The sequence below is a fragment of the Talpa occidentalis genome, unplaced genomic scaffold (assembly GCF_014898055.3).
Source record: "Talpa occidentalis isolate TD23 unplaced genomic scaffold, MPIMG_talOcc4v2.1 talOcc4.16, whole genome shotgun sequence".
Classification (NCBI taxonomy): Eukaryota; Metazoa; Chordata; class Mammalia; order Eulipotyphla; family Talpidae; genus Talpa; species Talpa occidentalis.
The window spans coordinates 72,568,639-72,595,270 of NW_023601653.1; the positions used below are offsets into that span (position 1 = coordinate 72,568,639).

The 26,632-nt window shown below is 51.3% G+C and overlaps 1 protein-coding gene across 1 annotated transcript in view; it reads right to left on the reverse strand.

The window, feature by feature from the left end:
* The window catches only part of TEAD4 (TEA domain transcription factor 4), a 64,804-nt gene extending 40,788 nt beyond the window's left edge, over positions 1-24,016 (reverse strand). The window contains exons 1-3 of the mRNA XM_054696786.1: positions 23,892-24,016; positions 23,029-23,207; positions 22,475-22,597 (exon numbers count right to left, since the gene is read on the reverse strand). Of these exons, the coding sequence (XP_054552761.1) occupies positions 22,475-22,597; positions 23,029-23,207; positions 23,892-24,016 (427 nt within the window). The remainder of the gene's footprint in view (positions 1-22,474; positions 22,598-23,028; positions 23,208-23,891) is intronic.
* Between the last annotated feature and the right edge of the window lie 2,616 nt (positions 24,017-26,632).

The window sequence follows — 26,632 nt, forward strand, 5'->3', positions numbered from 1 at the left end:
CTTTCCTGAATTTAGGTTTCTATAGCAACTCCTCACCAGGTATCTCTGAGGAGAAGTCTCTAAAGCTGCCAAACTCAACATGCCCCCAAATCAAATTTTCAGCTTGCTGGTGAATTCTGCTCTTTCTACTCTCTCTCAAGAAATGACACCACCATCCACCCGGAGATCAGAAACCTGGAATTGTATTTTGACTTTTCCCTCTTATCTCCCATAAACAATTAACAGCCACACAATTGTCATCTTCCAAATGTCTCCTTAAAGCCATTTCTCTATCTCGGAGCCCCATCCAGGGGTCCTCCAGTGCTCACCTGGAGAACTTGAGATGAACTTTCACTGCCGCCAGAGTGATTTTTCTACAATACAAATCTAATCCACTTAAAATCTCCCAGTGACTTCCCCATGGTCTTGGATAAAACAAGACACCCACAATGGGGTTTTATAGGCCCCTTTGTCGGCTAATTGGTACTCTCCATGCATCCTCCACGCCTCCCACCACAGAGACAGACACACATACAGATGAGACAGAAACACCTCCCTCTTTACTCCTCTCTCTGTACCCGCTCCGGGCCCCAAACTCAAATACCCCACATTCAATGACATGCCTGCCATACCAAGCTCTGTCTCCACACAAGGTAGAAGCGCGCCTCTAACTTTCCTCCTCACCCCGCTTTCACTTTCCTAACTCCTACTCATCTCGAAGGTCCAGCCAAAACGCTGCTTCCTCTGGGACACTGCTCCAAACCTCAGGTCTGGATTGGGTGCCCTCTTGTGGGATCCAATAGACCCCCCCATGCTTTGCCGCTCACCCTCCATCTCTCAGGAATTATTGGTCTCTTCCCCACACTTTGGACATCTCCAAGACATGGATGGTCTCCTGTCTCTACCCAGGGCTTAGCACATGGCACGAAGCTGGGGAATGAAAGAACAAACAAATGTGTATGTGTAAGTGGTCTCTGTGGAATGATGATTTCTCTGTGGGGATGAAATGTTCTGGATTTAGTGTAAGGAAATAAAAAGGAAAGTGCAGGGCCTCCCTGGTGGCACAGGGGTTAGGGACAGCACTATCAAGCTATCGCCAGTCACTGCAGCACAAGTTCGAGGACTGGCCGGCCAGGGAGCTGACCCACATGGCACAGGAGACCTCTCCTGTCTCGCTCGCTGCTCCACCTATTCTGCTCCCCGCTCTGTCTCTGGTGAATCCTCTCACACACACACCCCTGCACCTCTGGCCTACACCCCAGTTCTTGCATGCGTGAATAAGTAAATCTTAAAAAAAAAAAGAAAGTGCAGTACATGCCTGCACCTTGGCACAATAAATGCCTTTGGGATTTATTTGGGAGGTCTGTAAAATGAAAGTGTGATGAGTGGGAGTCAAATGACAGGGTCAGTATAAGCAACCGTATGGCCATGGTCAAATCCCTCCATGCGTCTGGGCCTCAGTTTGCTCATCTATAAAATTAAGAAGAGGGGCTGCTCTCGCTGGTCTAAGGTCCTTTCTGTCCCAGAAGCACGTGGCTTGCACCCGGGGAACTTCCTCTTCCTAGGGGAACTCTGTAGTGGCATCTAGGCATACCATGGAGACTTTGCCCAGTGGCCTTGCTCAGAGGTTGGGGAACTCCATGGTGGCATGGAGAGGGGTGACTGTCCATGTGATCGCCAATAAGGTGAGATGCTAACTAGACAGGGTCTGACAAGGCACCATTATTACCAAGCCACAAGTATGAATGCCTCGCGCAGAAGGTCTAAAGCCCTAAAAGGATCAGTAAGATGCACATACCTTAAGCCCTAATATCTCCCATTAATTACTGTTATATTAATAATATTAATACCTAAAAGGCCTTATGCGTCCTGGCTTAAGCCTAATTTTCTTCTGGGACCTGACACTAAACACAGATGGGTTCAGGAGGAGGGAGCTCTGGAGGCCAAAGTGTTAGGAGAGAAAGAAAGGAGGGATGCCTGACTTCTCGTAAGAAGCAGCCTCTGAGAGCCAGAGGCTGTGGTCTCTGGACCCTTCCTTTACCAGAGCGGAGATAGGTAGGTCTACTGCTTGGAGAAAACAAGCAGCTTTGGCACCCGCAAAAAGCTGGGCCTGGGGCAGTCCAGCGGGAGGCCAGGCCTGGGGAGAACCAGAAACTCGTGACAGACACTGCCCCAGGGGTGAGGTTTTTTGAGGATCTGCACTCCATGTCCCCAAGATTAGGTCTGTCCCAGGGAAAGCAGGGCAGCGGGTCACCCAAGGCTCTGAGCCACGGGATTCATTACCAAAATGGAGAGCCTCCCAGACCTGTGTGACTCTGTTGCCCCAGGTCCACAGCTCTCACTGGCTGGACCCTCCCAGCCTCCCAGCCTGCAGCCCCAGGCCTGGCAGCTGCCTCCCTCAGCAGGCAAACCTCCCAAGTAGCCTCTGCCCTGAGACTAGTAGACTAGTGGAAGGGGGGGGTGGGGGAGAGGTAAGCCAACACCAGAAAAGGAGCCCCTCTTGCTCCTCCTTCCCAAGTACCGCAAGGCCATGTGGACCTTGCCAGGCTGAGCTAGAGGAGGAACAGATGGCATCATTAAGCCTGGGTCATGTGCCACAAACAGAGGAATAAAAATAATCCCTGACCTGGCTCCTAGGCCTCCTACTCTGTCCCTACCCACTCCCAAGAGTCCACCAATGACCCACCCAGGCCCAAACAAGACACACTGGAGGGGCCATAGATGCCACTTACTCAGGAATTTTTCATAAGAATCAGGAACTCATCACTTTTAATAATGAGAACAGCTCCCCCAAACCACTTTCAAGACAGGAAGAAACTCATGGACTCCAGGTTATTAATGGAGAAACCACAGCTTCGAGAGGGAAAACCAGACCTCAGACCACGAAGTCCAGTCCTGTCTGGGTCCAGGGGTTTGTCCTCAAGACTTCCATCTTCCACCCTCACAGCCCACCCCCTTCCACAGGCATCAGTGATCTGCAAACCCCACCTGACTCACCCTGGCTTCTCAAGACCCCAACATACAAGTCACGCATGAGAACGCCCGCCCTGTAAAAGCAATGGCACCTGGTCCACCTTCTCCCCTGAATGGGCCGTCAGCTAGTTGAGAACCAGAGTATTTCTCACTCTAGGACATCACCGCGCGCCTAGCCCCTGCTCAGTGCTGGGGATCCAGGCAGCAGAGTCATCCCCGTGGAGCTGATTCGTCCACTGTTCACTTTCCCTGCTCAAGAACAAAGTACCCGTTTCCTTTAACCACAGTGTCACTCTCCAGGGGTTACCACATGTCATAGCGGCCTCCCAGTGATCCCTGACCCCAAACTGGAAGTGATGGGAGACCCCAACACAGAAGGTTTATGAAGCCTGCCTGGGGTCATTCAGAAACTGAGACCATTAGGAGAGGCCCGAAATGGCCCCCTCTGTCCCTGCTGTTTGGTTCTGGAATCTAGACTAAAGGCGCCAGTGACATTGGTTCTTATTGTCTCTGGGCTCCAAGATGTCCCACCTGCCGATGTCTCCACACTTGCTCTGCTGCTTCTCTCACAAGTCCTCTGGAAGAACTGCCTGTCACCCCAATGATGCCCTAACTGAGATGCTGGCGGGGGAAAGAAAGCCTGAGTTTCCTTCCAGAAGACCCATCATAATCTATGAGAAACATCTGTCCCAGGCGCAGGGGGAGTGGCTCACTCTGCCTCAGCCCCAGAAGAGGACCCCCCTTCAGCTCGTGGACTAATCTGCCAGGCGGCTCACCAAGCTGCACCCCAGCTCTGCGCCCCACATGCTTCGCGCGGCCTGACATGGCTGTGGCTCCAGAACACCTGCACTGGGCTTCTCCCCACAGGGTGCCGCACATGTTGCAGCAGGAATACAAGATACAGACTCGGCAAACTCCCTGATCTGGGAGCTGGGCCGTGGCTCTGACCATTCACCCCAGTGAGCTCATTTCCCAGAGAGGAAGCCAGGAGAGTGGCCCTCGATCTTCCAGATTCACCCCTGCTCCTCCTCCACCCCCTGTGGTCTCAAGACTCCTGAACCCCAAGTTTATTCACACTGTTTTCCTGCTTAGGGTGGGTCTAGACACCTGTCCATCAACAAACATCTGTGGGGGATCGGGGGTAATGGGAAGAGGCAGTAAAGGTAATGAACCCTCAGCTCTAAGATGAATGTGGTCTGGAGACCCTCTGTCAAACACGGCGGCAGCACTATTGGAAAATTGCAATCTACCGCGAGGAGAACGTAAATGTTCTCACACACAAAGATAAACATGTGAGGAGACAGATATATTAATCAATAACAAGGGAGGAATTCTTCCGATATATGCACATAACAAATCACTACCATGTACACTCTATAAATATCGTACTACTTTTTGTCAGCATACCACAAGGAAGTTGAAAATAAATATAGAGGGCCTCCCTGGTGGCGCAGTGGTTGAGCGCTGGGTTGCGAAGCTGCCCGCAGCCTCTGCAGCGCCGGTTCGATCCCGGGCTGCTCCCCGGCCACCAGAGGAGGGTCCCGCATGGCGCACAGACCTCTCCTGCCACCCGCTGCTCCCCTCAGCAGTGTACTTCGGTCCCTCTGCCTGCTCTGCTCCCCGCTCTGGCTCTGGTGAATTCTCTCACCCTCCCGCGCTTCTCACTGTACCCACTGCATGCATAAACAAAAGAAACAAACAAATAAATAAATAAATAAACAAATGAATAAATCTTAAAAAAAAAAGAAAAAGAAAATAAATATAGAGAGATATAAACATTTTTTGTATACCGACTCTGGAACTAAGGTCTGGAGAAATTTTAGGTGGTGCAAGGAGTTAAGCACAGCACTGTGAAGCTATCTGCAGCCTCTGCAGCACGAGTTTGATCCCCAGGCAGGGAGCTACCCACATGGCGCAGCAGACCTCTCCTGACTCGCTGCTCTCACGGCGCACCCGCTGCTCTCCTTCCAACACCCTGGAGGTAGCTAGCAGCATCCTGTTTCAGTGGAGATCCCGGGCTCCTCTGGGGAAGCGCTGTGTGCAAGTCCAAGTTCTAAGTGCTGGTCACTTCTGTAGTCCTACCCCACCACAAGACACCGCTCACCCCACAGTGCTTCTCAACCGCTATGCCAACAGTCTGCAGACAAGAGGAGGTGAACGAGGGTTGACTCTGCATCATGAAGGATTTAAGTCAGATGTGAAGAGTAACAGGAAAGGCCACCAGACCCTGGATTGGCCAGCTAAGGGACGCTGTGTTGTCATGTCTTACTGGCCCCTCTCTAGCACAACTCCATGGCCTCTGGAAGGGATACCAGTTCAGAAATGCACAGTTAAGGGGATGCAGGGTACCCCTAGTGAGGGGAAAATCTCAGAGGAGAAAAAGTGTTCTCTAGCTTCCAGGTGAAGGGACTTTAGGCCTGACAGGTGACTTGCTAACAGCCCTCATAAATGGTTAGAGCTAGGCCCAGAAGCCTTAGCTGCCCTCATCTGCTACACGATTACCACCACGTGAGTACCATCTGGGTGCCTCTCCACAAGAGGAGAGCTGGGTCACAGGAAGGAGAGGGGCAGGTGACCCGTATGTGGATAAGCAGGTTCGCTGGCCAAAGAGAATTCTCCCCTGCTTATTTTCACACCTAATATCTCCCGGCTCGTTTACCATGTATATCCTGAGCACATCCTCCATGCCAGGCCCTGACTACAAGGTCACATGTCATAGGCTCCTGCTATGTCCTTTGGCCTAGAAGCCGGGTCCAGGGCACCCTATGAGGATGCAAGTACAGTGACCCTTATGAGTCACAGAATTTACCGATTCCCTATGTTCAAATCCACCTACTCACTAAATCTGCAACATGTGCCTGCGCTGAGCAGCGCTATCCACCCTGAGGGACAGGGCCATGTCGCCTCCCAGGCCCAGCGCTCTGCTGTACACGTGTCCTCTATGTGGTCTATTTACTGTCAGGTCTCTGCATGTTTGTGATTTCTGTGCTGATTTTGTGGTTTAAAATGGTACCCAAGGGCCTCCCTGTTGGTGCAAGGGGTTAAGTCTCAGCACTATAAGGCTATTCACAGGCACTACAGCATGAGTTCGATCCCTAACCAGGGAGGTGACCCACATGGGACAGCAGACCTCTCCTAACTCGCCCACTGCTCCCCTCAGCAGTGTGTTTCAGTCAATCCACCTGTTCTGTTCCCCACTCTGTCTGCTGAATCCTCTCACCCCACGCACCGCTGGCCTACACCCCAGTTCTTGTATGCATAAATAAATCATCTTTAAAAAATTAAAAATGGGGGCCTCCCCTGGTGGCACAGCAGTTAAGCGCTGGGTTGCGAAGCTGCCCGCAACCTCTGCAGCGCCAGTTCGATCCCCAGCTGCCGGGCGAGGGTCCCACATGGCGCGCAGACCTCTTCTGCCGCCCTCTGCTCCCCTCAGCAGTGTACTTCATCAGTCTGCTCCCTGCTCTGGCTCTGGTGAATTCTCTCACCCTCCCGTGCTTCTGACTGTACCCAGTGCTTGTATGAATAAATAAATAAATCTTAAAAAAAAAAAATTAAAATGGTCCCTGAGTGTAGTGATGAAGTGCCACCAAGGGTTCCCAGAAGCAGCGAGGCTGGGACGAGGCTGACAGAGAAAATCCACACATGAGCTAAGCCCCACTCAGGGGTAAGGGGTAGGCCCTTTGATGTGAGTTCAGTGGTGACAGATCAACACCACATGCTAAATAAGGCACCTCTGAACAGCAGCAAACATAAAGCAAAGATCATGAATTCATTAGCTGGTAAGACGTGCCAGAGGCCCTCAGGATAATGGTTCAGCATCTGCTAACGCAGCACAGCTCTACAGGACACAGAGACCACAAATCATAGGAGGCCCCTGTAGCTAGGGAGGGGAACTCGTTAAACCTTGACAGGTAAGGGCCTCCCCGGTGGCGCAGCTGTTGAGCGCTGGGCTGTGAAGCTGCCCGCAGCCTCTGTAGCGCCGGTTCAATCCCCGGCCACCGAGCGAGGGTCCCACATAGTGCGCAGACCTCTCCTGCCGCTCCCGCTGCTCCCCTCAGCAGTGTACTTCGTCACTCTGCCTCTTCTGCTCCCTGCTCTGTCTCTGGTGAATCCTCTCACCCTCCCGCGCTTCTGACTGTACCCAGTGCTTGTATAAATAAAATAAAATAAATCTTTAAAAAAAAAAACAAAACCTTGACAGGTAAACATCTTGGGGGGACGGAGGAAGATTTTATCAGTCGCCCAGGGCCACTCAATCTGGTGGAGAGAGAAATATCAAAAGATACTGCGAGCCTCAAGGGGAACCAGCCCAAATGTCCACCTGCAGATGGACACACGAACAGGTGCGTCCACGCAATGGAATATGGTTCTGCTTTAAATAAGAGTGAGACATTATGCTGCGTGAAATAAGTCAGACGCAGAAGGGCAAATGGTGCCTGATTCACATGAAATGTGTAAAATAGGTAAGTTCAGACAAAATAAAACACAGGTCACTGGCTGGGATCGGAGAGCAGCCGGGTGTTTAATGGGTGCAGTGTCTGTTGGTATTGACAGTGGATGGTGATGGTAACGCGATATTGTCAAGTACTTAATGCCGGTGCACTATACATGCTAGAAAATAGCTAAAATCGTACATTATTATGCTACATATATTCCACCAAAATACTTTGAAAGGCACCAGGATATAGATGAGAACAGAAAAGGGAAGAAGGAAGCACTTCAAGAGACATGAGCCCAAAATACAAGAGACAAAGAAAATAAACCTACTTATAACTAGAAACGAAGAGACAGGACAGTTCAAGACAAGGACAGGACAGGACAGGACAGTTCCCAGGGGTTAAGGAAGAGAGGGGAGTGGAGGAGAAGAAATCAACCAGCAGAGGAAAGGACTGGACTGGGACGGGCCGGGACGGGCCATGGACCCAGCTGGAGCACACTTGTCCCAGTGTGACTGCAGTAGGCCTGCCAGGGCTTGCTGAAGGCTGGGAAAGCGCCCTTCTTATAAAATAACAAACCTCGGTGTTCCAGTGCCTGAACTAACCCCCACCCCGGCACCCTCCCTCAGTGCTAAGCTGTACCCTGCTCTCCTAATAGTTCAAAGCTCCAGGAAAGCACAGCAGAAGCCTGGTCCACTGTAAAGAAACTTTTATAGCCTGATTGTAATCTGCCCCTTACCTGTTCTGCGGTGATGAGCAAGCTACTTAACTTTCCTTAAGTTTCTGTTTCCTCACCTACAGGGAGCAGCTGCAGAGCTGAGAGCATAGCACCACCTCCTACCCCCACTGCCCTTTTAGTGTGGAAAGGCTTACACACCTTCTTGCAGGACAGAAGAGGAACAGGACAGGTTGAAAGGAACGAAGACAAGCAAGGAAAACCCACAATCCCACCTACGTGTGTTGGAACCAAAGTCACAGGCCGACCCTGTCAGGCTTGCCCAGCCAGAACCAACGTGATGGGCATAGAGACTCCTGTTCAGGCTCTGAGGTCAGAGGCATGGGCTCAGACCAGGCTCGGCCTCATACTGGCCCTGTAGCCCCAGTCAAGCTACACTTCTCTGAGTTTTCCAGAGGTACTAATGCTGCCTCCTCATGGGACTGAGAGTGGTCAAGTTCAGCTGCGTCCATAAGCTGTGAGCTCAGACCTGCACTAGAAGGGCTCCTCTGTGGTCCGGAGGGATGATACAGAGGGATGAGAAGCAGGGAGGAGGATTCCCACCCAAGGACCCAGCAGGGAGGAAGGAGCAGAGCAGGAGGAACAAGGAAGACACACCAGAGAGATAAGTAAATAGGTGCTCCAGGAAGCAGGCCAGTGGGAGGAGTCTCCAGGGCAGTGGGTGCTGGCGCTGAGGAGAAATGGAGGGAGATAACATTCCTGAGTGGATTTAGGTCCCCTAGGCTGCACCCGCCAGCAGACTCTCTGAGGCCTCCCAGATCCCCACCCCCAGGGGCAGCAGGGAGATAGCTGCATACTGGCTCCAGCCCCAAGGCCTCGCTATGCAGGGGGTGGGGCCTGGGAAGCCGCCTCCAGCCGCTCCTCCCAAGCAGCCAGGCGTGTGGGTGTCTGTGGGCCTAGCCCTGAAACATCCAGAAAGTGGGTCACAGCAGGTGGGTGTCCACTCCCCTCCCTACTCCACTCCACCCCACCCCACCCGTGGAGCCGCTCATGGGGGAGAAGAGGCTGTGATGAAACCTCTTTCGGGCCCAGCAAAGTGCCCACATGGAAGCACCTCCCAACAGGTTCCGAGGAAGAAGCTCAGCCCAGCAGCCTGCCACACCTGGCGCCTGAGCCAAGCACCCCCTTCTGTCCCCACTGACAAAAAGAAAAGGTGGGTAAAGCAGTTTTATTCAGTGGTTAAAAAAATGAGCTATCAGGGCCTCCCTGGTGGCGCAGGGGTTAAGACGCAACCTATGGAGCAATCCGCAGCCTCTGCAGCACATGTTCAATTCCCCTGCCGGCCAGGGAGCAACCCACATGGCAAGCAGACTTCTCTTGTCTCGCCCGCTGCTCCCCTCAGCAGTGTACTTCGGTCTATCTGCCTATTCTGTTTCCCACTCTGTCTCTGGTGAATCCTCTCACCCCCCCACACCTCTGGCCTGTACCCCAACTCTTGTATAAAAATAAATAAATCTTTAAAAAAAAAAAATGAGCTGTCAAGTCACCAAGAACGACCTGGGGAAACCCTAAAGAGCTATTGCTAAGTGAAAGCAACCTGAAAAGGCCACACAGACCATGAGTCCAGCAATGACGTTCTGGAAAAGTCAACATGATGGAAGCAGAAAGGAGATCAGAGGAGGGATGACTAGGCGGAGGGAGTACAGGGGATCTCTAGGGCAGGGAAACTACCCCACACCATACTGTAATGGTGGGTACACGACATCAAACATCTGTCCAAGCCCTTAGAATGTACAGTAAAGTGAACCCTAAGGTAAACTATGGACTTTCGGCCTAATCGAAATGTGTACATAAACACCGTGGAATACTACTCAGCAATCAAAAAAAAAATAAACTCATGCCATCTGTGGCAACATGGATGCCGCTGGAAAGGATTATGCTAAGTGAAATAAGTCAGAAGAAAAAATAAATATCAGGTGGTTTTACTTATAGGTGGAATATAGAGAAACCCAACAGAGGGTCAGGAAAAAAGACAAAACTTGCAAGCTGACCATAGATCTGAGGCCTACAGCAGGGAGCGAGAGGGGTCGAAACAGGGGAGGGAAGAGCACCAGGCACTGGGACTACACCTCAGGGGAGAAACCAAATACTGTCCAAAAATGAAGAATGATGTAAGAACATAAATAAGAAAAAAAATAAGTAAGCCAAAATAATGGCTCATCACCATAACAAACGTACCGCGCTGGTGCAAGATGCTAGTAACAGGAGAAACGGTGGGGAGAGAAAGAAAACGTCCCACTATCTGCTCAAAATCTGCTTGGTTTTCTGTAAACCCAAAACTGCTCAAAGGTAAATAAAGTCTGTTAATTGGTTTGGGGGGCGGAAAAGGAGGAGAAAAGGAAAGGGGGAAAAAGATGGTCTTGTACTGTTTCCTGAGATTCTTTCTTCAAGATTCTAAAATAAAGCAGAAGTAATAAAAGGGCTGGAAAGGCAAAGGTACTGGCGCAGACCAGTTGGCTTTACTGAACAGACCTGTCCTGCAAAAATTCAGATCGCAAAACTGATCAATTGATAATGAACTGCGGGGAGTATTTGCTAAAAGGACTGGCCATTGATTGCCATCAAAGCCGACTTCCCCCAGGTGCTGGCAGCAGCAACTATAACAACATGCACCGTGCACTGCTCTTCAAATGCTCGTTTCCCCAGCCCTGAGTGGGGTCACCCCAAAGAGAGAGTGGTGAGTCCCACTCCACGAGGTGCTGCAAGCACTAGACAGCTGGGGATGGGGGTGAGGAGCCCTGGGTACACCCCTGACCAGGCAGAGGAGCCAGACAGGAACTCTCAGCTTTGGGAGCAGCCCTCCAGGACCAACAGCACCAAGGAACAAGACGGAGCCCACGGGGAATCCCTAGGGCAACCAGCCTGGCATGCTTTCCAGCTTAATCATCCCTGGAAAAGGCCTGCCCCAGGGAAGAAGGAAGACATCAGCATCTTAACAGTGCCACTGCAGCAGGGACACAGGAGTGGGGCAGGCTGGACTGAGCCCGGACAAGAGGCAGGAAGCAAACCCATCCTAGCCTTGGTCACTTTTCATAGAAATGTTTTTCTGCCTCAAAGCCACCCTGCCTGGACAGGGATAGAGTTGCTTTAGAAATTCTAGTGACTCAAAGCCCTCAGACCCCAGGTTGGGGTCACCAGCACAGGGGACCCACCCTGCCCCAGAAAACTCACCCCACTGATTCCCTCTTGCACCAGCTGCACTTACCCCCACAGGCCTCTCAAATGCCCCACCTCCCATTCCAGAATGCGTGGTCATCCAATTTGGAAATAAGGCCATGGAAGTAGTTGAAACCCAGGCTGGGCATAAGCATTTGTTGCTCGGACTGGGCTGGCCTGACCGGTGAGTCATGAGCAGGAGACCAGGAGCAGCCAAGCCCTCTAGGGAAGGTGCCCAGCAAACCCAGAGGCTCACCTGTGCCTATCTGAAGAGGGCTCTACGGCAGGTGCGAAGCCAGAACAGAACTCCATGGAGAGCCCTGTTCCCTCCTCTTATCCATTGATCATTCGCCACCCAGTTCCACCTTTGCACTTGAAGAAAGGGCATCAAACTCTTACTAGGGCACCAAACTCTTACTAGACATTCAACTGTCATCTTCTTCTGGAGGTTTTCTCCCTGAGTTTCTCCAAAATGTGTAAATCACACCTCTGACAAAAGACTTGTATCCAGAATACTAAAGGACTCTCAAAAGAAAACACAGGTAGGGCCTCCCTGGTGGCCTAGGGATTAAGGCTCAGTGCTACCACCACAAGGCCCACTGAGGACGGCCTGAGTTTAATCTCTGACCAGGGAGCTAACCCACATGGCACAGCAGACCTCTCCTGTTTCACCAGCTGCTCTCCTCATCAGTGTATCTCTGTAGATCTGTCTGTTCCGCTCCCCACTCTGTCTCTGGTGAATCCTCCACCCCAACCCACATATCTCTGGCCTGCACCCCAGTTCTTCTATGCAATAATAAATAAAACCTAAAAAAATATTAAAAAAAAAAAAAAAAGAAAACGCAGGTAAAAGACTCAAAGACACTTCACCAGTTGTTCTGTGAGTGGCAAGTAAGCACGGGAAAAGGTGTTCAACGTCATTAGTCTTTAGAGAAATGCAAATTAAAAACACAAGTCGATTCCACTACACACCTAGCAGAGTGACAAAAACAAAAACAAAGAGAAGTCTGACAACACCGAGCTCTGTTGAAGATGGGGAACAATGGAACGTTCAGACTTTGCTGGTAAAAATGCAAAAGAATGCCACTTGGAAAACCTGGCTGTCTCCGAAACCATTAAACATACACGACCCAGCAATCCCACTTCTAGGTACTGATCCAAGAGATAGGAAAGTCTATGTTCACCAAAAAACCTGTCCATTAATGTAGATATTGGCCTTAATCATAATCGGCTACAAACAACGTTGAGAAGCAACCCCAAAACCCTTCAACCAGTGAATGGAAATTCACTGCGGTACATCATAGAATGGACTGCTGCTCAGCAATCAAAAGGAACAAACTACTGACTACACAACAACTTGGGTGAATCTCAAGGCATCATAATGGGTGAAAGAAGTAGACCGAAATGCTACATATTTTTCAATTTTATTGGACATTCTTGAAAAAGCAGTTCCAAGAGAACTGACTAGTGCTGTCACGGGATAGACATGGGGGGCTGGAGGGATGGACAACAAAGGGGCAGCAACACAAGGAAATTATTTTGATCTTGATCATGGTGGTCAACACCCAATACACATTTGTCCAAACCCAATGAACTGTACACTGTAAAGAGTAAATTTTGCTGTATGTGAATTAAAAAATAACTTTGAAATAAATCCTTTGTCTTGCTTCTATGGCCGAATTGCACCCCAATACTGTTGGGAAGAAGACTTAGAAGAGACACGTGGGGAAGCCTGGTCCTTGACAGAAACAGTGGTAGCCACTGTCCTGACTTCACGGTGGATCATTTAGTACATTTTGAATTCTGAATCTCCCCTGTTGTCTTGGCTGTCTGGGACCTAACTAGCCCCTTTCTTGTGATTCCCCACCAGAAGGTACCTTAGACTTGCGGCAAGCTTTCAGGCCCCAGGGGCTGAGCTTCTGGCCAGGTGCTGTTTGGCTGAGCATTTACCTACATGGGGATGGGGAATTCGGGGGATTTTGTTGGGAAAATGTTATAGAGAATATCCTTCCCTTTTTTCTCTATGCATACTAATTCTATTAAAGCTCTTTCACACCAAGAAAAAATTTAAATTCCTCCTTATTCTGCCTAGAAGGCACAGCTCAAATTCACCTCGTTAATACAACAGTTTTCTTCCCTCTTCTAGTTTACAAGACCATCGCCTTGAACTCACTACCTTTTCTGTCTTCTCAGATATTTCTCCTCTTCCTTCCTTTCCTTCTCTCTCTCTCTCTCTCTCTCTCTCTCTCTCTCTCTCTCTCTCTCACACACACACACACACACACACACACACACACACACACAGAGCCATCAAAACCCTACCCAACCACCCTTCAAAGCTAGCTTGTGCCTCCTCCTCTATGAAGCCTTCCTGGCCCCTCCCAGCCCCACCAGAATGACTCATCCTTTACCAGGCGCCCCCTTTGGCAGTTGTTTGTGCCTTTAATTAGCCTTTCTTTCATCTTGCAGTTTATTGGTCTATCTCCCCTGCTAGAAAGCAAGCTCTCTGAAGACAGGGACCAGGTTTTCCATGATACACTCTTCCCCAAGGCACCTGGCACTGTGCCATACACTCCAGGGGTGTACGGGGTCCACTGTGAATGAACTGAGGGCAGGTGCAAGCAGAGCTGATGCCAAGACAGGAGGGCTGCTGGTGCAGGGACTGGCAGTGTTCTCAGAGGGTATCAGAAGCCACGGGTACAATTTTACTTCTTCTCTTGCATAAGCATCCTGATGATTGCTTAAACCCCAAGTGCTGGAAGTGACATCACCTCCTATTCCAACATGAAGTCATGCAATTTACGATGGAGCATTTCTGAGGATGCTTTTGCTTCCTCCACGCCACCCAACATGGTTCCAAGCCCCGAGCAGCTGATGCCCAGGACACACCTGTTCAACAACCGTCCGGTCATCAGGGTGCTGCCATCTCTCACTTCCAGAAGGCAGGCCCTCTTTGCGGCAATAGCAGATCAGGTCTGTCTGAGAGATTCATGACGTGGAACTACAAGGCACAGACACAGGCCTACCAGTGAGACCAAAGGGCCACTACCACTGGGTTTTTCCAAGCGCATCATTAGCCTCTCCCTCGCTCACATACTAGCTTGTGTGGGATCTAAGGACCATTTACAGGTCATTTACTTGATGAACACTTACACAGTGTTTAGCATGTGCCATGCGAAAAACTAAGCACTTCACAGATAACAACTCATCTAATCTTCACATCAACCCTATGGAGTCGGTTCTATTAATATTCTCAGCCACATTTTGCAGAAATAACTTGCCCAAGGCCACATAGTTGATAAGAGGCAGAAGAGACACTGAAAACCTGGCAGGCTGGCTGTACAGCTGCTGTCCAAACCCAAGTCTCCATACCCATGTGGCTAAATGAGCTCTTAAAAAGTGGCAGCCCAAACTTGATGCTGTTACATGGAGAATACATGCTCGATTTCTCGTGCTTTGTAGGAAAAACTTTAACTATAACCATCTCAATTATACTTTTTACCACTCATTACCTGTTTCGATGGTACTATTTTAGACACAGTAGCTTAATAAAATATATAAGCCCAATTCATTTTACCCATTTCTTTTTCTGTCTTGGCTCCTAGATAACTGAAATGAGGCACCTAGATAAATCACATATCAGCTTCATATCATATTTCTACAGGACGGCACAGCTCTGAAGTCGGGGCTCAGAGCCGCCACTCATGCTGGGATGATGTGCCCCCATGCTGGGATGATGTGCCCCTGCCAGCCTGTCCCAGCTCCTTGCTCATTCAGTTGTACAAGGATGATGGGGCACAGGCAAATTCTTACATCACTCCATTCTGCCCCCTCTAACGTCTCAGGACTGCCCTTTCATACCCCACATTTCAGCCTTACCTCCAGCCTCGGGGGTGGCTTTATCTCCCTCCTGTGAAAACATCAAAGAAAAATACTTCCCTTACCACCTACTCTTGACATAATACCCACCTAAATACAGGTGGAGAAACTGAGGCCCAGAACCACATGGAGGAGACCTCCTCCAAAGCATCCCCAGCAAGTTCTACCTAACACTACACCACGAAATTCCATGTGGTCTACATGGAGAAGTCCAGACTTCTAGTCCAACACAGAGAAGTCTAGACTTCTGGTCCAACAGACCTGTTCTGCTGTTGCTCCAAAGAGGATGTGCCTTCTGGAAGTGAGAGATGGCAGCACCCAGGTCCCTCACAACCTCAGCTATGGAAGGGTATCGCCAACTCAAGTACTTAACAGGGCTTCGTGGACCCACCCTCCAGCTCACAAGGGGGCTGGAGCATCACACAGCCTAGTAGACAAAGGTTTTCCATGACGCAGACCCCACCATAGCTCCAGCCCACCCAGGGTTTAGAGACACAGAGGGAAAAGTCAGGCTGGCCTGGGTTCACTCTGCAGCCCTAGCATGATCTCCTTGTGGCTTTTTCCCTCTTTAATAGAAGTTCAAAAACAAACAAACAAGGGAGTCCCTGGTGGTGCAGGGGGTTGAGTCGCAGTACTGTGAGGCTGTCAGCGGCCGCTGCGGCACAAGGTTCAATGCCTGGCCTGGGAGGTGACCCAGTCTCACCCACTGCTCCCCTCAGCTGTGTATTTCAGCAGATTTGCCTGTTCTGTTTCCCACTCTGTCTCTGTCTCTCTCTCTCTATCTCACACACACACACACACACACACACACGCACACGCACACGCACACAAACCCCAGAGCCTCTGGCCTGTGCCCCAGTTCTTGCATGCATTTAAAAAAAAAAAAAAAGCAAGCAAACCCTATCTCAAGGAGCTGCTGTGAGGGTTAAAAGAGACAATATAGGCTAAAATGTCTAGAACAAAGCTTGACACCTAGTAAGCACTTAATAAATGCTTGTCTCCCTTCCCCTTCCTTCATCAACCAAAAACCTCAAGTCTTTCCACAAACGCGATAGTAAGTTCATAGTCTGCATTTATATAGTTGATGTTTTGAACTTGAATGCAAGACTTGACATTTAAATCCATCAGATTGCATTTATAAGTTTAACACTGCCAGATGTCAAGTAATTTTCAATGGCTAAAAACTGAAAACAATTTTTAAAAGTCTAGAAGTTTGCAATTAAAATGTATTCATGTAATATTACCCATGTCTTACAATTATAGCTTTAAATCATTCTTTATGACATGGGATATTACTATAAAGTATTCAGTAGGGCCTCCCCTGGTGGCGCAGCAGGTGAGCACTGGGTTGCGAGGCTGCCCGCAGCCTCTGCAGAGCCAGTTCAATCCCCGGCCAACGGCGAAGGTCCCACAAAAAAATAAAATAAAATAAAGTATTCAGTAGGGAGAAACAGACTAGAATATAATTGCAATTACATTAATATACAGATTTGCATGGACACGGATTTAGAGGCATCTATACCAAAATATTAACCATGCCCATCGCTGAGTTGGTACTATGTACCACTTTGTTTTCTCCTTTAATAAAGATTTTCTGGGGCCTCCCTGGTGGCGCAAGGGTTAAGACACAGCACTATGAAGCAATCCACAGCCTCTGCAGCACAAGTTCCATCCCTGGCCAGGGAGGCACCCACCTGGCGCAGCAGACCTCTCCTGCCTTGCCCACTGCTCCCCTCAGCAGTGTATTTCAGTCAATCTGCTTTTTCTGCTCCCCACTCTGTCTCCGATGAAACCTCTCACCCACACACCTCTGGCCTGTAACCCAGTTCTTGTATGCATAAATAAATAAATCTTAAAAAAAAAAAAAAAAAGATTTTCTACAATGAGCCTGTACTAATTTTAACAGGGAAAAAAAAAAAAGTTTATTTCATATTTCTGCTAATCTCAGCCCTCTAGTCCAGTAACACAGTTTCAAGTCTTGGTTCTATCTTGCCATCGGCTTGCTCTCCTAAACACCCACAGAACTGATAGAGGACAAAGCCAGAGAGAGAGAGCTCCGTGGTATACCACCGGAAACACCCCAGGGTGCTGGGAGCTCAGTACCCAGGGTAGTTTTTCCACCAGTTACAAATCCATCTCACTGCTGGATTGGCCTGATGGTGTTTATTTCTCTTGAACCCAAGAAAATCATTAGATTCAAAGTCTGTTCTGAAGGTTCCGCCACCCAAATGAGAGTCTTTTCCCAAGACTCAGAGGAACCCCTGTTGGTTACTCAACTTCATTTTTGAAGTTCCCACAAATTGGTTGTTCAAAAATCTGACCTGGATTTTGGCAAGGGATCAGTAAGACGTTTACCAGCCTGTCCTTTCCAGGAGCCCCTGGAAATCTCAGGCCCCTGAAGAAACAAATCAAGACTGTATTTGTTATTTAGCCACCCTTCCCTTCTCCCATTCTTCAGGGCTCCTCCCCAGCCCTGCAGTGTTCTGTGGTCACCCACGTCACCCACTGCCGTCTGTCTCTCAAAACCTGATCAATAGGTAAGAATCTGGCGACCTGAACTCACAAGAGCAGCTCAGTGAGCCCTAACCCTCAGCACTTCACAAAGTCTGTTCTATCCAGACAAAGATGAAGGCGAGATAAGAGTGTTCTGCCTTCCAGAGCATTCCACCACCTGCTTCAAGCAGGACTCTCCCTCTGCCTGTCCTGGTTGTCTTCTTGCTCTGACAGTGGCTAAAAAAAAAAATCCCTCCTTGTTACCCAGCTGACCTGGGTCTATGGACTCCCCACCCAGAGCTCCGCCAGAGATCACCTCCCCAGTCAGCTATTGCTCAAGGCTCCATGCCAGAATGGAGGTCAGCCAAGAAGAATCAAAAACGAGCCTTTTATCCCAGCCGGGAGGATTCACACAGACATCTCAGGGGGTTGAAGGGGAGGGGAAGACCTGGTTTTGGCAAGACTGAGTTGGGTTGAGTGGAGGCTGGCAAAGACCACAACACCTTTGCAAGCAAGACACAAACCAGCACAGCAGCCAAACAAAGGGCCCTAAGCAGCTCAGGTTTCACTGAGTCAACAGCCCCCTCGGAGGAGAGGCCCACCCTGTGTGTCATCAGCCCCTCCCCAGTGCCCTTTGCACTGCCCCCAATACCCTGCGTTTCCTTCAGGCCGGATATGCGATCCCATCCCCCAGGAGGGTCACCCCTGCCTTAGCACAGCTCCCATTTCCTGCCCCTGGTGACTCCTCTGAAGTCTATTGTTCCCATGAAGTTTGGGTCAAAGGAAGCAAGTCCCCACCCATGGGGGCCCGCCTACCCTCACCGCTGCCAGGGAGCCTGCCAGTATAAAGGCCGGAGGATGTGGGCAGGGATCTTAGGGACAGCAGTTCCAGTGAAAATATTCCCAAAGATCCAGTCACTACCAGCAGAAAACTCCAGGCCGGATCACACAGGAGACGTGCAGTTATCTAGAGGACAGCTAAACTGACACAGCAAAAGCCAGGGAAGAACTGTCATTCCAGAGGGGTCTAGGCAACACTGGAATTACAACACAAGAGTTGGAGACTGTACCCCAGTATTAAGCCCTGCCCCCAATTCCACCTGGGCCCCTAAGTCGGTTACCCCCCTCCAGAGGGGGAAGGCTGGAAAACAGCTGTTCAGCTCCAATTTCAGAGCTTTAAAGGGAGCTGTTGTCCCAAGTCTGCCAACAAAGGGTCATGAGGGGCAAAAGAAGACAGGCAAGGTAAGCCACCCTCATAAGTCCTGCATTATTCCCCCACTGCCCCAGGGCTGACCTCAACTGAGCAAAGCTGATGACCAGAATCCTCAGGCTTCCACCGGAGGGAGGGGAGGAGCCACAGGCCAGTCACAGGTATTGCCCTGTGACCAGCACAGGTATTACCCTGTGACTCCAGCACGGAAGCCAAAGGAGGCTATGACATTATGTGTATCCCAGGAGATCTGGAAAGACAGGAGACCCACCTCTACCTGGCAGAGTAACATATAGAGGTTGAGGAGGCATCATTTTAAAGACCTCCAGAAGGACCCTTCCATAACAGGCATCCTTGGATGCTATAGTTCTGTGCATTCCACTGGGATGGAGGGGAGTATTTCTGCCTCCGAACCACTTTATCTGAGCCACAAGATGGAAGACACGGCCCAAGGCACACTGTTCCAGATACACGCCTGCTAGATGAAGGTGGCTTGGGAGTCTGGGCACTGGGATCCTTGAGCAGGAGACAGATTGCTAAGTGAAAATGGGATTCTGGCCCAGTTCTGCTACTCACTGGTTGACCTTACTATCCTCTGGGGCCTCAGGCTCCCCATCTTTAAAATGAGGGTATCAGGGGCCTCCCTGGTGGTGCAAGGAGTTAAGTCTCAGCACTGTGAAGCTATAGGCGGCCACTATCAGCAGCCACTGCAGCACGAGTTCGATCCCTGGCCAGGGAGCTGACCCACATGGCGCAGCAGACCTCTCCTGTCTCACCTGCTGCTCCCCTCAGCAGTGTATTTCAGTCAACCCGCCTTTTCTGCTCCCCGCTCTGTCTCTGGTGAATCCTCTTACCCGGCCCCCCACCTCTGGCCTACATCCCAGCTCTTGTATGCATAAATAAAATAAATCTTAAAAATAATAATTAAAAATAAATAAATAAATAAAACGAGGGAATCAGATGCTAGCATTTAGAGTGTCCACACGGTTTACCCTGGGGTCAAAGCAGAAGTGAAATTAGAACACAGGTGTTAGGAGACACTGTGATAAAACCCTAGCCCTACCTCCACCTGGGTCTCTAGCTATCCTGGTTCCTAAACATGAAGAACTTCATGCAGGGCCTACTGTAAGTGCTCAATTCATGTTTGCAAAATAAGCATAAATGAACACAGCAGAGCTGTTCGTAAATGAACACAGCGGTGCAGAGAGGTCCCTGGGAAAAGAGGTTCCGAGCTGAAAGAAGCTTAGCAAGCTGGCTTTTGCGTCTCCGGGATGTACCACACACTATGCCAGGCTCTCTGCAATCACTGAATTTTCACAACCAACTAGACAGATATTAATTAGCCCCCCTCCTCTATTACTCACCAGGGAGCTGAGCTTGAGAGCTTAAAAGTAGTGAGTGACTGTCAGGATTTGTACCCAGATATTTCTAACCCCAAGCATGAACCCTCTCAGCTCCGTCACTGCTGCCTTAGGACGTGGACACCCTGGATGCCCCAGGCACATACTTGGTCTGCACAGGTGCAAGTGAGGATGCCCCCACCAGGACATCCGCATCCTTGGGGTGAATGGGGGAACAGCACCGAGAGAGCCACTTGTTCCTTCCTTTCCAAATGTCCTAAATATCATGCCTACAGCATCTTGCGGGGATGAAGAAAGAAGTGGGGCCAGGGGTGCCTGGGTGCACCCCCATCATCACCATCACATACCAGGTCACTTCCGCCAGTCTCCTGGACAGTGTGCCTTGCTCTCTGCCATTCATGTTTCCAATGGCAAAACCCCAGATGGAAAAAAATAGAAAGCAAAGAAGAAAGGAAGAAATGGGGTAACAGAGACAAAGGGTCTTCTCACAGGTCACCTGTCAAACCAGAGGCAGCCTCACCCTGCTGGGATTGATGCCAACAGCACCCCACCCCAGTCCCTTGGCCACGGCCCCCTGGCCACAGCAAAGTGTCAAGTGGTGCAACAAGTGGTGAAAAACGAAGGATTGTACCACTTGATTCTAGACCCACAGGAAGGCGTGCCTTCCGGTATCCAGCAATTCCGTTTTGTCCTTGAGGCCAATTTTAAGAGCAGTCTATACAAATCTCAAGATTCAAAATGGTCTCCTCTTTCTGGGGGTCTCCACAATCTGCTCCACCAACAAAAGTCAAGGACCTCACCTTCCCTTCAACCAGGCTGTTCCCTAAACTGTTGCCGGCAACAACAGAAGCCCCTCTCCGGCAGAAAGACAGCTGTCCGCAAGAGGCAGGTACAGACAGCTTCCCTCCAGCTCTGCCCAGGCCGGAGGGAATGGAGCCTGGGGGCCACACACTCCAACCACCTCAAATGATCCCTGAACACAAACAACCCGGGGAAGAACAGCGTGCCTGGAACCAACATCCTCACCGAGAAACGCACACTGAAGAGCCGTGGCCAGGCACGGAGTACTCAGTACTCAGCGGAGATAGTGGGGTTTCACACGGACTGTGCTCTTCCCGGTGGAAATACACTCACGTCCAACACAAACACGGCCTCCCGAAAGCCAGGGCGAGTCACATGCGACCTGCTATCACCCTCACCTACCCGCAAAGCTACAAAGACAGGGCAGTCGGCAGGCCACGCTAGCTCATCGGAGGTTCCCGTTCCTCCTGATCTGAACCCTCCTTCACACAAGTGCACCAGCTAGGAAAGGGTGCGCTGTGGGGGTTCTGCTCCCCGGACCCTCCAGATCCCAGGATGGTACACAACTGGCTTCTCATGCCCCGGAGAGCTGGGACCTTTCGTAGAGGTCCCCTCCACTGCGGCAAAGCGACTTCCAGGGCTGTCTCCCCCAAGTCTGAAAGCGCCCCGCTGTTCGGAGGCACGGGCGCTGCGCTGCGCGCCGGGACACCCGTTCCCCCAGCCCGGTCCCTGCGCCCGCGCCTCCGCACGGTCCTCACCCGCCGCCCCCACGTGCCGGCTCCCCCAACCCCGTCCACCTCCCCAGATGCCGGCCCCCGCGAAAATTCCCACGAGCCCCCCAGCCTCCCGCCGGCTTACCGGTCCCAGGGTGCGGGGAGGCGGGGCGGGCGCGCTACGCCAGTTCCACGGGGCGCACCGCGAGCGCAACCTTCCAGCCGCGGCTCCGCCGAGGTCCCGGGAGGCCGGCGCTGCAGGACTACAGGACCCGGGTCAGGCGCGGGGGCGCGGGCTCGGGACCGATCAGCTGGGCTGGGGAGGGCGGGGCCGCGGGACCGAGCCGACCCCGCGCGCGCCGAACCCAGTCGCCGCCGGCCGGCCGCGGGGCGCGGAGCGGAGCGCGCGGAGGGAGGAGTTTTCCCAGAATGGGACTGACGGGAAAACACCGGAGATCCCTATTCCTGGCGGAGTGAGTCAACGCGCAAGAGGAAGGCAGCCCGGGGGCCGCGGGTCGCGCGCGGGGAGCGGGCGCGGGGGACGGTCCGGGGCGCGATCGGGCGGAGCGCGCGGAGGGCGAGGGGAAGAAAGGGCAGGAGGGCGCAGCGAGCCCGGGCGGGGAGGTCCAGGGCGGGAAAGGGGCGCGGAGCAAAGAAAAGAGCGAGCAGCGCACGCGGCCGAGGGGCGCGCGGGGCGGGCGGGGCGCGCGGGGCGCGCGGGGGCGGGCGCCACTCACCTGCGGGGCACGCGGCCGCGGGCGGGGAGCCGGGAGCTGCGGGCCCTCCCACCCCCCGGCCTGGAGTTTGAAAGGAGCGAGCCTGGAATGCGCGGAATGAGGGCTGGTATGGGATGCGCGCAGCTGAGGGAGGGACCGCGAGGGAGTGGCGGCCCCGCCACCGGCCCCTCGGGGTGGAGATTGCGCCGCGGGCGGGGGCGGGGCGGGGCCGGGGAGGGGAGCCCGCCGGGGGAGGGGGGCCGCCGGGACCCTTCAACTTTGACCTCGGTTTCTGGATCCGGCCTCGGCCGCTCCCCCGCGCGCGCACTTTCTCTTTGATCTCCGGGCGCCGAGCCGTCCTCGTCCCGGGCCCCCCTGTTCCTTCCCTTCCTGGCGAGTCTCGGAGGCTCCTTCGCTGGAGCTCGTGGAGGCGGGGGCGCCCTGGGGTGCGCCCTGCCTCCTGGGCGTCTCCAGCGTCCCCCCGCGCGGGTCCCCGAGGGGCAGGCGAGGGGCGGGCGCGCGGCCGCAGGAAGGGGGGCTCCCTCCCCCGGCCCCGCCGGAGGACACTTGCTCACCAGGAAGCAGGAACTCGCGGGCTCCGTTCCCAGATCCGCCGCCCGTGCCCCCGCACCTGCCCTCCCCGGCAGCGGCCTGTCCAGTCCTTCCCTTGCGTCCCCGGCGGCCTGAACAGCCGTCGCCACCGGGATCCAGCGAGTGGGGGGAAGGGCGCGCAAAGTGGTCACGTAGGAGACACCTTTTGGGCGCGAGGAGCTCGAGGAGTACTTAGCCAACGTGGATTATGTGTCCACCAGATGCGGTGAAAGCAGGCATGGAGGGTAGGAGAGCGCAGTATCCACCCTGAAACAGCTGATGGCTTACTGGATCGAAGAATCCTGCCGTAAAGTGGGAGTCTCAGATCCAAACCAACGTGCCCAATGTATTTAGTGTCTCCCTGAGGAGAGAGGTCCTCGCGATCCTCTTTGGAAGGCTCCCGGACGCGTTGGCCTAAAGCTGGAGGTTCCCCCTTGTTTGGGAGGCTGAAACCAAAGGACTTGTGGCTTTTTCCGAAAATCAACCCCAAGCACTGAACCCTGTTTGCAGGGGTTGTCCAGATCTTATCTCCCTCACCAAACAGAAACTTCCTTGAGGACAGAATAAATGTCTGACTTATCTGCTTACCACCCAGCGCCAGCTCAGGGCATAGGAAATGTTAAAGCAATGAGGGAAGAGGTTACCATGGAGGATATTGACAAGAAAATGCTATAACACCCAAGTCGTTTCCAGAAGAGTTCCCAAAGTGTTTTGGGGCAGTGACGGCATCACCGGACCAAGTACTCAATCTCGTTGGATGAAGACTTTGAAGGACGCAGCTCTCATTTGGATATATAAATTCTGGTATGCTTGTTAAATAGTGAGTCACACCAGGGCTTGGTCACACCTTACACGCATGAGAACACTGCGGCACAGGGCAATCGGCAGGCACCAGGTGAAGGAGGAATTGTGAGCACTGGCTGCTTTACGTAACAAGTATGTTTTTGAGTGTCTGTTGACTTGGAGCACCATGCTCTGTCCGCCCAGAGAGAGGCCGCTGGCCTGGAGAAGCTGAGACTCCAAGTGGGAAGACAGACAATTGTACAGAATTCAGTGGGAACCCAAGGGAAGGGACTGTGAAAGCCAAGATACAGTGGTAACTTTTATCTTGCTGTAGAAGAATCTGCCAGAGACTGGACAACCCGCAAAAGTGTGGTGGTCTACACAGAAGGGATGTTTGAGAAATACCTTGTAAGCTGGCATGGCTGAACAGAAGACAGAGAAAAGATTCTAGCAAGTGGGTGCCAGGCTGTGATGATCAATTGTATGTCATGCTGAAGAGTTTGGGTATTCAAAAGACACAGGTGTGACAATGCCACCATTAGAATGTCCCCTCTGTTGGGATTGGATTGGAAATACAGGGCCCCCTAAACTTTAGCAGTGGTCCTGGGGTTTAGGAGCAGCGAAAGGGTTTGAGAAACAGACAAAAAGGCAAAATCAACATGAATAGGTGACTAGTTTGGCTGTGAGAGGAGAGAGGAAACAAAACTTCCCTCTAAACTTTGACAGCTGAACAATGGATGGTACCATTAACCAAGATAAGAATTCAAAGGGAAGGAGAAGTGGGCTGAGATGAAAGGTGAGGGCAGCCAGGTTCAGAGGCTTGGGAGGAAGGCAGGCCAGGAGTCCAGAGCAATCTTTGAACATAGAGGGCAGAGGAAATTTGAAGATCACACTGGCTTGTTCCCTCCAACTCTGTTAACTCCCCAGGACCATGAGCGACCGAGGCTGGAATGGTAAGTCTCAGGTCTTCAGCCTCTTAGGCTTCCAGAGAACTCTGTGCCTTCAGCAATCTCACACTCCCAAGCTGTCTGCATCCCTCTGGGGAAAGGAAAACACGTGGCCAGAGAAAACTCTGCAAGGTTAATAAAGACTGACAGTGATTTTTAAACCCATGTCCTGCCCTGACCAGGGGTATGTCCATTTCTTAAGGAACAAGACTCATTCATGGACTCTGAGGAATGACTTTGCTGGAAATATTTCAGCTGTCTGGATCAAGCTGGAAGAGGTACATGTGGCTCTCCTCAGATTAGATCTATAATCCATAACTCACTTCCTAGTAATCCAGAGGATCCCAGATCCTGGAACCCACCTGTCCTGAAATGGAACTTCCCTCAGTCAAGCTGGATAATGAGGGGTGCAGAAAAAGGAGGTGGGGTGGGGTCAGAGCAGGTTTTGATGTGGGGATGATACTTGTGTTGACCATAGTCCAGAAATCAAAGTAAAAAAAATCACATTAATTACTTTTATAATATGTTGCTTGGTGTTATTTCTATTTCTCTAATGCATTTTGTTTTTCCAATGCATGTGGTCAGTTAAACAAATTATCCATATGATGCTGTGTTAAATTCAGCCACATCTATGTGATCGCATTCTTTGTAGCTGTTAATAAGATGTTTTTTAATCAACCAAATGTTCATGATGTAATCATTGGAAAAGCAGATGCTAAAAACAGAATCTATAGAATACTGGGTTTTGAAAAATAAATAGACAAGTATTTTAGAGTGTTTATCTCTGACAGGTTAAGATTAAAAGGAGTTCTTTATTTTCTATAACAAAAACTTGTACTTCTTTTCTAATGGGAGGGAATGTGACTAGAACAAGATACTTAAAACGCATACCTAAATTCTCCACAACTTTGAAGAAAGGATCATTCACAATTAGATTTAACAGTCTAATAAGAAGGTAAGGTGGGCAGAGTCAAGGAAAGAAGGCCTCCTAACCCATACTTAAAAGATTTTTCCAAAGCAGGCCCCTGCCCCACCTTTAAAACTATCCTGTGTTGACTTTCAGCGTGGTTATGGCAACTGAAATTGAAGTTATTTTTTTTTTGTAGCCGCCCTATCTTTATTCCTATCGCTTTCTTCCTTACAGATGTTTCACTCCAGGGCCTCCCTAGTGGCAGGGATTAAAGATAGCGCTATCAAGCTATCATCAGCCACTGCAGCACAAATTTGAGTTCAATTCCTTGGCTGGCCAGGGAGGTGACCCCTGTCTCGCCCGCTGCTCCCCTCAGCAGTGTATTTCAGTAGATCTGCCTGTTCTGCTCCCTACCCTGTCTCTGGTGAATCCCTTCATGCCTCCACCCCCACCCCCCCACCCCCCTCACCTCTGGCCTATACCCCAGCTCTTGTATGCATAAATAAATAAATCTTTAAAAAAAAAAAAAAGACTTTTCACTCCACACCTACTGAACTGCATCTTGTGTTTTGAGTGACTAAACAGAACTTTATTAAAGTTGTTTGCAGTCTTTTCTCCTCTAAAGAAGAAAAACAGGGCCTCCCCGGTGGCGCAGCGGTTGAGCGCTGGGTTGCGAAGCTGCCCGCAGCCTCTGCAGCGCCGGTTCGATCCCCGGCTGCTCCCCGGCCACCGGAGGAGGGTCCCACATGGCGCGCAGACCTCTCCTGCCGCCCGCTGCTCCCCTCAGCAGTGTACTTCGGTCCTTCTGCCTGCTCTGCTCCCCGCTCTGGCTCTGGTGAATTCTCTCACCCTCCCGCGCTTCTGACTGTACCCAGTGCTTGTATAAATAAATAAAAATAAATCTTTAAAAAAAAGAAGAAAAACAGTCTATGTGACAGAGAATAGATT